Source organism: Chiloscyllium punctatum, chromosome 41 (assembly GCF_047496795.1).
Source record: "Chiloscyllium punctatum isolate Juve2018m chromosome 41, sChiPun1.3, whole genome shotgun sequence".
Classification (NCBI taxonomy): Eukaryota; Metazoa; Chordata; class Chondrichthyes; order Orectolobiformes; family Hemiscylliidae; genus Chiloscyllium; species Chiloscyllium punctatum.
In genome coordinates this window covers 12,022,632-12,035,813 of record NC_092779.1, presented here as the reverse complement: position 1 = coordinate 12,035,813, position 13,182 = coordinate 12,022,632, and the positions used below count along the sequence as shown (strand labels likewise).

General features: G+C 44.3%; 1 protein-coding gene across 2 annotated transcripts in view; it reads left to right on the top strand.

Annotated features, from left to right (window-relative positions):
- Positions 1-13,182, top strand: part of LOC140464848 (LIM domain-containing protein 1-like) — a 54,110-nt gene that overhangs the window by 17,374 nt on the left and 23,554 nt on the right. For both annotated transcript variants that reach the window (XM_072560373.1, XM_072560372.1), the window contains exon 2: positions 10,213-10,314. In XM_072560373.1, the coding sequence (XP_072416474.1) occupies positions 10,213-10,314 (102 nt within the window). The remainder of the gene's footprint in view (positions 1-10,212; positions 10,315-13,182) is intronic.

The window sequence follows — 13,182 nt, the reverse complement described above, 5'->3', positions numbered from 1 at the left end:
AGGAATTCTCTGGCATGTCTTTGCTTAGCCTGTCCCAGTCGAAATGGTGTTTTTTTTTCTATCCGTGTGTAGGGCTACGAGGGAGAGAGGGTCGTGTCTTTTTGTGGCTAGCTGGTGTTCGTGTATCCTGGTGGCTAACTTTCTTCCTGTTTGTCCTACATAGTGTTTGTGGCAATCCTTGCATGGAATTTTGTAGATGACGTTGGTTGTACTGGGTCTTTTAAGTTTGTTAGTAGGCTGGGACAACACAAGCAAAGAAATGCCAGAGAATTCCTAGAGGCCTGGCACTCCAACCACAACACCATAAACAAACACATAGATCTAGATACCATCTATCAACCCCTCAGAAAGCGAACAGGAAATGACATCACCACAAACCCCAGGAACCCCATCTAGGAGAAAGATATAAATAGAAAGCAGGAGACAACAGCTTCGCTTCACTTGGAGGTCGCCACTGATGATGTTACCTAGCCAGGTAATGAAACGTCTGGATATCAAACCTACAGCTCAGTGTGTAAACCTAGGCCCTAGGCATTCAAGAAGTTTTTAACACGATCCAGGACAAAGCAGCCTGCCTGACTGTCACCACAGGCACTCCCTCCAGTACTAATACACAATGGCAGCAGGATGTACCATCGACCAAGGCTCCTTTTTGAGAGCAAATCTGTGACCTCTGGCAACTGGATGGACAAAACCAGCAAACTAATGGGAACACCACCTTCTGCACATTCCCCTCCAAGCCACTCATCATCCTGACATGGAAAGATATCACCATCCCTTCAGTTTTCACTGGGTCAGCACTGTGGGTGTCTAACATTGACTCATGAAGGCAGCTCATCACCACCTTCTCAAAGCCAATTAGGGATGTGCAACAAATATTACTTCAGCTAGCGATGCCCGTATCATGTGAATCAATAGAAATGCACAGGCTTTAGAGGTGTTTCTGAGGTCAACAAACAACAATTTTCTTCCTCTTAAGGATTTGGCTTGCTCCTGAATTTTGTTTACTTTTATCATGTGAATCACCTCCATACTGATTTGAATGTCAAGCCAAAACCTCTGGTTGCTTTAACAATAAGGACTCATTCCAGAAGAGGGTAAACTCTTGTCTTTTAACCTAACTGAAAGAAAAATTGAAAATTCTGGAAGCACACTTGGAGCTGATTGGTCTGTCTCATTGGAACAAGTACAGGATTTCTCCTGCTGTGATGACCTCCATCTTTCACCCCCAAAGGAGTGTGAGAATGTGTTTTGGTCATACTCTCTTTAGGACGAGGGTTGAGTGAGATCCAAACATGATTTCACTTGGAGTCCTTTAACATATATTGGGCAGTAAAGAATAGGGAGTTCTTCACCATCTTTACCTCAAGAATGCCTCCTGCCACGACCAGAGTTCATCCATGGTGCCTCCTTGTTCTCTGGTGCACGCTATCTCATCAACATTGTGTGTTGACGGTGGACTGAGCCTGATTGTATTGGGCTCTAACACATAGACCCCATCATGCCTACAGTGTTGCCAGGTCTCTCATGTTGGGCTATGGGGAGAATGCAGGTAAGTGGAGTTGATATGCCCATCAGCCATGATTAAATGTTGGAGTGGACTTGATGGGCCAAATGGCCTTACTTCCAATCCTCTGTCTTATGGTCATTCAGCAGCTGGTCTTGATGAGCCCTAATCCCCTCCAATTAATCACAAAGTGAGACCAGTCAAACATAGCCAAAGCTTTTGGTTTTGGAGTGCTACAAATTCTGTTCGCCAACCACTGATTCTGTCGAGCTAAGTGGCCGCTGCCTGAGGCTGGATCACATCTGTCCGTACCCCCGCTGACCCCTCTCGAACGAAACTGTGTCCGTCTCTGTGACTTCATTCCTCCCCACCATCCTGGTGAGACTTCACTCCTCTTCAGTTTGTCGGTTACAGAAACCCTGTTACGCCACTCGCTGCCTTACAATGAGCAGCCTTTAACAATCTAGCAACACTAGCCTTAGAATTTACTCCTGAAATCATCTTCACTTTTTTTTTAAAAGCAGCCTGCCTCTCTGAATGATACATCTCCTGATTTTGTGGCTGTACGTTTTTTTTGGTCTCCTGTGAAACACTTCAGGAGACATTCCTGTGTCCAAGTGAAAATCATTCTCCATTGAGCCCAATCCTTTGGAGGGGTTAAAGAATCGCAGAAATGTTCTGGCACAACAAGAGGCCAATCAGCCCGTCATCCCTGCGCTGATTCCTCGAATGAGCATCATTACTCAGTGCCAAACTCTGGCTTTTCCCTTTTGATATAACTTTTCATTTGGAAATACAGTGTTAGTTTAAAAAGAGTATTTGTACTCCATGCAGTCAGTAAACTGATTCATTTAGCAATTGCTTGTATTATTATTTAGCTGAAATAAGACTTTTGTTTCAACGTGAATTCCTCAAGATATCAGATGTTGGAATTACTGTTGAGAAGTGGGTAGTGGTACTGGAAAACGGAGCGAACCGAGCAATACTGTCTTCTGTGTCAGATTAAATATCGTGGGTTGCAAGCACTAGTTAGTCATGACTTAGCTCAAAGAATTTTGGCCAGGCCACCGTTACAAATTGATCTTTTGGCTTTTCCAGTCTGTCCTTGTCGTGAGCTTGTTGAGTGTTGACCTTGAGCTACTAGATCAGTCGAAATAAGATCAAAGAGCAATCTTTTTCTGTTGATTTATTTTGAGACGTTAGTTTGGTAGTCACATGTAGTGTGAGCTCTAGGTTCTGGTTCATTGCTGCACCACAAGTCTGAGCATCAACAGCAGTGTCACTACAGGAGCAAAAGCAATTCCTTGGGAACTTTCAGTGTTTGTTCCCTGCTGTGTCGATTGCCCTTGGGGGGCGGGGGGGAGGGGCGGTGTGGGGGGTGTTGTACATGCTGCTCAGATTATATCCCCAGCAACAAACTCCAAGTCTACATGTAAACGTAGCAGAACTAACCCACTGGTCACATGGTTACCTCTTTCCTCTTACCTATAAAATGATAAAACTCATCTTTTCCTTGATACTCTCACACGGTTGCTGAATACCACTGCATGGCACAGTGGCTCAGTGGTTAGCACAGCTCCCTCAGCAACAGGGACCCAGGTTTGAATCCAGCCTCAGGCGACTCTCTGTGTGGAGTTTGCACATTCTCTCCGTATCTGTGTGGGTTTCCTCCGGGTGCTCTGGTTTCCTCCCACAGTCCAAAGATGTACAGGTTAGGTGGATTGGCCATGGTAAATTGTTCATAGTGTTCAGGGATGTGTAGGTTAGGTGCATTAGTCAGGGGTAAATTTAGGGTAATAGGGTAGGGGAATGGATCTGAGTGGGATAATCTTTGGAGGCTCACTGTGGACTTGTTAGACTGAAGGGCCTGTATCCACACTGTAGGGATCCTATGATTCTGTGCACTGGAAAACCTAAAGAAAATTTCTGTCTTGGGAGACAACCACATCTAAGAATTGGGGTCATGGGATTTCAAAGGCAGGGTCTATGATCTGGGAAATCCATTCTGGTTGTCCCCTCACTCTTGTTAAATATAATCGGTGCGGGTTGTGTTGAATGTACCTCCGTTTCCTGTTAATGAGCTGGTGTGTTCACAGTGACACCTGCTCGTAGCAGTAACATGGGCCAAGACAAGCAAGTAAATTACATTTACATTGTACCCATGGGGATGAACTGAAGAGCATTGCAGCCAACAAGTTAGTATTTTCATTGTCGACATTTGGATGCTGGTGTTATGTTGGTGCAGTCAAGTTGTGAACACAGCCCAGACCATCACAGAAGCCAAGCTCCCACCCATGGACTTTGTTTACACTTCTGGTTGCCGTGGAAAGGCTGCCAACATTATCAAAGACCTCTCCCTCCCCGGTTATAATCTCTTCCAACCTCTTCCATCAGGCAGATGATACAAAAGCTTAAACACACACACCAACAGATTTAAGTACAGCTTCTTCCCTACTGCTATTAGACTGCTGAATGGACCCCTCAAATTTCAAATCTAATGTTGATTTTGTTTTTTGTGCACCTTCTTTGCACTCCTGGCTCTGTTCAATTACCCTCTGATCTTTGTATACTTTGCCTGTACTACACGCAAAACAAAACCTTTCATTGTACCTCGGTATGTGTAACAGCAATAAATCAAATCGGATCAAAAGTCGCAGCTGTTTGTACACAGGGTGTTAGAAACAGGAGGTTAAGAATATCTTCCTGTCACCTTGTCGTTTGGTGGCTGTGTTGTCGGCCATCAATGTCCTTCACTGTGGCCTTCCATCCTTTAACCTTACCCCCTTTGTATATCTCCTTCTTGCTTTAAGCCTCACCTCAAAGTAACCCAAAGCTTTGACTGTGCTTTTGGTTGCCTCTCTGAACATCTCAAATTTTGTTTGATCTAATTTCTGACTGTGTCTTAGAATGTCGTTCTTAATCAGAGCAGCTGGAATTTTTTAATGCAGCCGTTTCTCCTTGTTCTCCTTGTCTAAGGGACTTCAGCCCGTTGTTGTGAGTTCTGTTTGTTGTACAGCAGGGAGAGTCCATCTGCTGGTGATCTGGGTGACTGGGGGTCAGGTAGGATGTTCACGATAGACATTGATCGGGGTTTTGGGGCTTTGTTTTCCTTTTTTTTTGGATATGTCCAGCCTATAGGTTCTCTGATTTTTCAGTGCCAACCTCCTGCTTTGATTTAAAGTAAGGTTGAACTTTTTATCGTAGCTTTCATTTTACAATTTGTCTCAATAATCTGGTTTTTTGAACTTCTTTGATTTTAATTGAGTGTTATGTCATCAGGTGGCAGACCCAGGAACTGGAATGCCCCTCTCCCCTTTTTCTCCCCCCTCCCTCTTTTCCCCCTCCCCCTCATCTCTCATCTCCCACTGAAGATACTTCTAAAAACCTACTTCTTTGATAAAGCCTTTGTTCACCTTGGGGTTGAGTTGTATTTGATAAAGCTCCCATGGGACGCATTGGGATGACTTGCTAGGCTAAAGGTGCTACATAAATGCAATTGTTGAAACATTCAGAGAGATATTTATAGGGCATCTGAACAGAGAAACTGAAATCGGTGACCTGCATGGTCTACTACAGCCTACTTCTTATAAAAAAAAATCTGCATCAAATTAATTAACTTTAGATGGATGTTATGTTAGTAAGCGATGCTTAGGCAAAGTGTCGAAGGGTTATAACATGACAGCATTGCCGTAGATAAAGTGCAGTAAATTTTAACTTGGCACTCGGGGAGAATGTTTATCTAAAACTAGTGTAAATATTTCTTCACTTTGATCTAATTTGGCTGTTTCATGAATTTCAAACATGTAGCAAACGCGCTTTTGTGATTGCGTTGGACATGTGTTGAATTCACCTGAATTAAATTATTGGTTTTGCGATCTCATGTATTTTCAAATCAACCTGCTCGGAGCTATTACTTACAGATCTTTTGAGCCAGGTGGGACTTAAACCCGGGTGTCCTGGCTGAGAACCTATTAGTTATTTGTGATCTATCTTGTCTATTGAGGTTGATGCTTGTCACTTGCACTTTGGTCTTCCCCCAGGTGTTTGAACAGATGTGGAAACACAGCAGGTGGGACTAAGAACAAAGCCCTTTCTCTGGACATATTAGGTCATGAAAACACTATGTTCTGCATCGCGGGTTAGCTTTCTGCATGAGGGGCTGGTTTCCTCTGCTGTGGAACTATTTAACACCTTCTTGTGCACTTGCGACCAATGGGTTTATTTCAAATCGATTTACAGCAGAATTAAAATGGTGCACAAACCAACTTTCTGCAAATACATTAACCGCTGAAGTAACGGAAGGGATTAAAGTTTGCAGTTGGGGCTGTATTCATTGGAATTTAGAAGAATGTGGGGGCATCTGACGGAAGCACATAAAATTATGAAGGGGATAGATAAGATAGAAGCAGGGAGGTTGTTTCCACTGGTGGGTAAAACTAGAATTAGGGGGCATAGCCCCAAAATAAGGGGAACAGATTTAGGACTGAGTTGAGGAGGAACTTTTTCAACTAAAGGGTTGTGAATCTGTGGAATTCCCTGCCCACTGAAGGAGTTGAGGCCACCTCGTTGAATGTTTTTAAGGCAAAGATAGATTTTGAACAGTAAAGCCCTTCAGGGTTATGGTGAGAGGGCAGGTAGGGGGAGCTGAGACCACGAAAAGATCAGCCATGATGTATTGAATGGCAGAGCAGGCTCGAGGGGTCAGACTGGCCTACTTCTGCTCCTAGTTGTTAAGTTCACCCTGAAAAAGTGTGACCTCGAACTTTATTCAAATAACGTAGGGACTGATGGCTTTTCTTGCCCATTGAAGGGGACAAAAATAACAAAGACTCGGATCACACTTTATTGGGATCATAAATCAAACTGGCATTTGATCCAAATGTGACCTATTGTGAAAGTGCAAGAAGGTCAGCCCATATGCATTTTGGGTATTGTAGAGGCGTTTGATAAACCATCCCAGAGGGAAAGCCAGTTTTAAAAATCCGTAATCTTTGGAAACGAATGTACTGGTCGTACTGGAGCACTGTGCTGAGGTTGTACTGTGTGTGTGTGTGTGTGTGTGTGTGTGTACACGTACAGTTTCCCTTTTTGCACATTTCATTTTATCTCCCTTCTGGAATATGTTTTTCCTTTGGTCATGAGGAGTTACAAAGAATCATCGATTCCCTAAAGTGTGGAAATAGACCCTTTTGGTCCAATCAGTCCACGTTGACCCTCCACAGGCTATCTCGCCCAGACCCATTACCCTGCATTTACCCCTGACTAATGCACCTAACCTACACATTCCTGAGCACTGTGTGTAATTTAGCGTGTTCAGTTCCCCTGACCTGCACATCTTTGGGCTGTAGGAGGAAACCGGAACACCCGAAGGAAACCCACGCAGACATGGGGAGAATGTGCAAACTCCACACAGACAGTTGCCTGAGACTGGAATTGAACCTGGGTCCTGGTGCTGTGAGGCAGCCACCGTGCCTCCCCACATTGTGTTGCTCCAGTGCTTTGAGATTCGCAGCAGGATAAACCCGGGTGGTAATCAGGGCTCTCCCCATCGTTGAGGAATATCTTTAGTGTGTTCTGCATGTAGGCAGGCCTGAACATTCAGCTCAATGACCTTCAGGATGGTTAAGGCAGAAGGGGAGATCCTGGAGCCTATTCTGGCCAGAATAGAGACTGGACCCTGTGCTGCCAATATCACAGTGGCTCTCGCTTTCTGACCAGCCCAGTAACTAATCAAGGAGCCCGGGTGAATGCAAGTTTTGTTCCACAGCAATGGGCAGGGATGATAGAAGCTCTGATTTTCTATCCATTGCAGGGGTGACCAACAAACTCCTTCCATCCGAGGGATTTGTAAATTGACGTTCAACCTGTTTGGTTGGGTTCTGAACACACGTTCCTTACCCGTCACCACCTGGAGTGGGATTCAGACCTGTACCTTCAGGCTCAGAGCCAGGGACGCTACCCATTTTGCCCTCCCTTTCCCAATCCAGTGAAGTAAACTCTTGTAGTTTGGTGTTAATTTAGGGCAAAGAATGATCTAATCATGATTCTAGTCAGCCTGACCTGGCAAGAAATGTCGAAATAGGACTTTGACAATTCACCTTGTATTTGGAAAGATCAGGAAATGAGTTCACTTGTTTCAGGGAAACTGTTCATTTAAGATTGGTTTAACTCACTTGATTGTGTTGCTTGAACCCAGTAGACATGGTGACCCAAAGATCATGATTTCTATGGTGTTCACCCTCTGCATTGGCAGGGTTAGGGTCCTCATTACTGTCTAATACTGCCTTGCCCTGCCCAAAATCGCAATTAATTATGGGGAGTACTTGTTGTATTCTTCACATTTTTCTAGAGAGAGAGAGAGGTCCGTCTATATATTTCCAGATGTGTAGCTCGCATCCTTGTGTCACTCCAATTCTCTGATTTTTTGCACACCCCTGATTTTAATCACAGTCTCATCATCGCCTGTGCCTTCAGCTCCCTCAGCCTCAAACTTTGGAATGTCCTCCCTAGACACCGCTTTGTCTTTTTCGCCAGACACTTTGTAAAACCTACTTCTTCCTTTCCCTGACATCTAATGTATCAGTACCTTATTTAGTCTTGGAACCTTCTTGTGGAGTGCTTTGGGACTTTACAGCAATAAAAGAGCTATACAAATGCAAGTTGTCTGGAAGACCGACTTTGTAGGGGTCCGTCCACAAGTGTTTCATAGTGGAAGTACATCAGGGAGAAACCTGATGCCAACATTTTAAGAGTATCCGTCATAAGGGCGGCACAGTGACTCAGTGGTTAGTACTGCTGCCTCACAGCACCAGGGACCTGGGTTTGATTCCTACCTCAGGTGACTGTCTCTGTGTGGAGTTTGCATATTCTCACTCTGTCTGCGTGGGTTTCCTCCGGGTGCCCCGGTTTCCTCCCACAATCCAAAGATGTGCAGATTAGGGTGGATTGGCTATGCTAAATTGCCCATAGCGATAGGCGCATTAGTCAGGGGTAAATGTAGGGGAATGGGTCTGGGTGGGTTACTCTTCAGAGGGTTGGTGTGGACTTGTTGGGCCGAAGAGCCTGTTTCCATACTGTAGGGAATCTAACCTATGTTCGAAACGTGATGTTTCAACTCTATGGAAATGTTTGCTATTGATCACTGATGTGAGGAGGTTCCTAATGGGGTGGAGTTTAGGTTATGGTACTCTTTCTATTAGCCAGTTGCCAGAAAGGAAGGTTTCCCTTTGTGAACTCAAATCGTAAACATCTGCGTATGTGATATAGTCATGGACATGCAGGGAAACAGACCCTTCGGTCCAACTCGTCCGTGCTGACCAGATATTCTACCTAATCTAGTCTCAGTTGCCAGCACTTGGCCCATATCCCTCCAAACCCTTCCTATTCATATACCATCCAGATGCCTTTTAAATGCTGTAATTGTACCAGCCTCCTCCACTTCCTCTGGCAGCTCGTTTCCATACACACCACACCCTCTGCGTGGAAAAGTTGCCCCTAGGTCCCTTTTAAATCTTTCCCTTCTGACCTTCCAATCTATGCCCTCTAGTTTTGGACTCCCCTACCCTGGGGGAAAACACCTTGGCTACTCACCCCATCCATGACCCTCATGATTTTATAAACCTCTATAAGGTCACCCCTCAACAACCTGTTGTGATAAAGAATTCCACAGATTCACAACTCTCTGAAAGAAGAAATTCCTCCTCATCTCTCTCTCTCTTAAATGTGCGACTTTTTACTCCCCCAACCACCAACTGGTAGTAGCAGCAGCGGACAACATCTCTAAGGTACACTGCAGTAACTCCACTAGATTTCTTTGACAGTATCTTCCAAAAACAAATCCCCTATCATTTACAAGGGCAGGGACAACAGCAGATGTACCACCCACCTACACGCTCCCCTCTGTATAATACACCATCCTGACTTGGAAATATATCTCTGTTCTTTCCTATTTTTGGGCCAAAGTCCTGGAACTCCACCTTTCACAGCTTTGTCCATGTCACTATATCCCAAGGGCTGCAGTGGTTCCTGATGGAATATTGCTGCCAACACCTTGAGGGTAGTTTAGGGTCAGACATCATGTGAACAGTCAAACAAAAAAAGACACTGAGCCAAAGGAGGAGAGATTGGAACAGGTTCCCAATAGCTCCTTCAGAGGAATGGTTGTAAGTATTGTGTGTGAAGGTCTTCTGTCTATATCTTAGTTGGGGATCACTTGAAGCATGGCATGCTGATGAAAACATGCTACTGTTTGGAACTAGATAGCCTAGTACTAGCACAGACGTTTGCTGGTCCTCTGAATGTGACGTTTGTATCTATTAGTGAGGGGCAATACATGTCTGTCAGATCTTTCAATACCTGTTTCCAGTTTCTTGGCTGAGGGATAACAGGACTGCCACATGAGGTAAAGATATCTGGCTATCGGTAAAGCTCACACCAAAGAAGACAAGGAAAGCGTGAATGAAGTATTTAACAAATTTGATTTTCCATTCGCCGATAACAGTCACAACTTGATGTAACTGTTTTGCAACACTGTTGGGGGAAAAAAACCTGTTATCACTTCCTCTGCCCCTTTTGAAGTAACAGCTTTTTAGAAATAGTTTGGACACTGTGGTAGACCTGAAAACATTGTTGCGTATATTCGTGACGCTGAAATTCCAGCTGTAATCCTGGACTAACCTGAACCTCTCCTGTCTGTTTTCTCCTAGGAACATGTGTGAGGTGTAGCAAAGCAGTATATGGAGCACATCAGGCCTGTCAAGCCATGGGGAACCTGTACCATGACTCCTGTTTCACCTGTAGTGCCTGCAGTAAGTGTCACCGTGCCAGGGGCATTCTGGGACTCAGCGCCAAGCAATGGGTACATGAACACACTCTCCCACATGAACAATGAGCAAGATTGGGGCTCTTCAGCCCTTTTGAGCCTGCCCCACCATTAGCAAGGTCTTGGCCGATCTGACTGTAACCTCAATCCACATTTCCAATCGCCCTCTTGCTGAACATGAATCCCATCCACCTTTGCCTTAACAAATACTCTGATGCTGCCTTGTTGAGGAGAGAGATTCAATGGCTAATGACCTTGAGAGAAAATAAAATCGTCTCATCCCTATTTAAACAGATTACTCCGGATTTTTAAACAGTGACCCCTAGTTCTAGACTCAATCAAGTCACCACTTACTCTTTTGAGCCTAGCCTGTCCAACCTTTCCTCATAATATGATCCTCTTTCATCAGTCTGATCAGATGGGTATCAGTTTGATAAACTTCCTTTGAACTGCTTCCAGTGATATCACATCCTTCCTTAAATAGGGAGACAAATCCTGTGCACTGTACTCTAGATGTGGTCGAGACGATGTCCTGTATAACTCAATCACGTGCTCCCTATTTTTTTTGTATTCTATCCCTCTCATCACAAGCACTGGCTTTTCTAGTTACTTGATGAACCCTGTACACTAACCTTTCATGATTCAAGCACTCCGACACCCAGATCCCCCTGCATCTCTGGAGCCCCTCACCATTTAGCTAACGTGCTTCTTTTTAATTCTTCCTGGCAAAATGGACTGTTTCACATTTTCCCACATTATACTCTGATTGTAATATTTTGTCCAGTCACTAAACCCATCTTTAACATCCTTATGTCTTGAAATCCACAGCTTCCTTTCCTCAACTGCTCTTGCTGTTCCTTTACCCAAGTTAATGTATATACTCCAGGGACAAGTTGAGGGTCCAGCAATAATCCCTGTGGCATGTTACTTGTCACAATTTGCCAACTGGAAAGAGACCAATTTATGCCCACTCTCCATTACTTATCCGTGAATGTATAGAATTTCCACACGGCCAGTATGTTTGGAATTTGACCCAGCAGCAATTGCATTTTGCAGTGTCCTCTCAACTCTTTTCACATTTGGATTCTACACGATGGTGTAATGATAATATCAGTGTAAGTCTGAGCAAGAGGTAATGCTCTATGGAGCATTGATTCAAATTGTCTCATGGCTGTCTAGATTATAAACCGGTCAGCTGCTCTCTCTTGTTAGGGGTAGGGCATCAGGCTGACGGGCCGAATGGTCTGCTTCTACATGTTCACATTGGTGAACAGAATTGATTAATTGGCAAAATTGACTAAAGGTGCATTTTTTTTAAAAAGTGCAAAGCAGTTTTTAAAGTATTTTAATGGAAAGCACTGTTCTTGGATCTTGATGGAGGCTTTTGGTGTAAAAGCTAAAGCTGGGTTTGAAATATTTGCTCATCTATGCCAAGATAAAAATCAAACCATTTTGGCGTTGACATTCTGACAGTTCCACTCATTATTTGACCAGGGTAAGGCTGACGTGCATTTTAACGGCAGCTGTTCCATCCCGTCACATCTATGATGGGAATTGAACCGAAGTTGAGCTCAACAGCTATCAAATTCTTGAAGGAGGAAATGTTTTTGATGAAATATACGAGGGGAAATGGTTTCCTCAGGCAGGAAGGTCAGTAACCAGACGATTCTGAGGTAAAATGATTGGCCCAGTGACCAGAAGGGGAAGATGAAGAGATGTTTTGTAAACGTACTGAGTTTTTAATGATCGGGAGTTTGAATCCGCTGCTAGGCAAGCTCCCTTTACTGCCTCTTGAACTCTTTGACCTTCTGACCTGCAAAGACATTTACTAAATTTGCACTAAAAATTTCTAGTTCAGTTTGTATTTGTGGCAATTGGTAGGTTGGAAATTGAGAATGGTGCACACTTATCACAGAGTTGGGTCAGGATTTAGGGGATCTCCAGTGCATAGAATTATAGACTACAGAAGAGGCCCTTCGGCCCACTCAATCTGTGCCATCAGCAGTATACTACTACCTACGCTAGTTCAGCTTTCCCATACTAGGCCCATAGCCTTGAACGTTATAGCACTTCAAGTACTTTTTAAAAGGATGTGAGGTTTCCTGCCTTAACCACCCTCCCAGGCAGTGTATTCCAGACCCCACCCCTCCAACCATCCTCTGGCTGAAAACGTTTTACCACAAAACCATTCTAATTCATTCACGGGATGAGGGTGTCGCTGGCTAAGCCAGCATTTATTGTCAGAGGGCAGTTCAGAGGCAACCACATTGCTGTGGGTCTGGAGTCACCTGTTGGCCAGACCAGGTAAAGATGGTAGATTCCTTCCCTAAAGGACGTTCGTGAACTAGATGGGTTTTTTTCCAACAATCGACATGGACATTAGACTCTGAATTCCAGATTTTTATTGAATTCAAATTCCACTATCTGCCGTGGCAGGATTTGAACCCAGCTCCCCAGAACATTCCCTGGGTCTCTGGATTAACCGTTCAGCAATAATACCACCAGGCCATTGTCTCCTGTATTTCACTTTAAAATTATGTCCTGTTATTATTGACCCTTCACTCAAAGGCAGTAGCTGCTTTCTATCCATCCTGTCATCCTGTCCGTGCCCCTCGTGTCTTATACATCTCAGTCAAAACTCCCTCAACCTTCTCTAGATCAGTTTTAACACTCCTCTTTTTGCTAAAATCATTTATTTAGGTGAAGAAACTCATTGCATAGAAGCCTTACAGTGTGGGAGCAGGCCATTTGGCCCATCGATTCCACACCAGCCCTCCAAAGAGCATCCCAGCCAGACCCATCCCACTGTTGTTTTTCCCATGGCCAATCCACCTAACCTGCACATCTTTTGGAC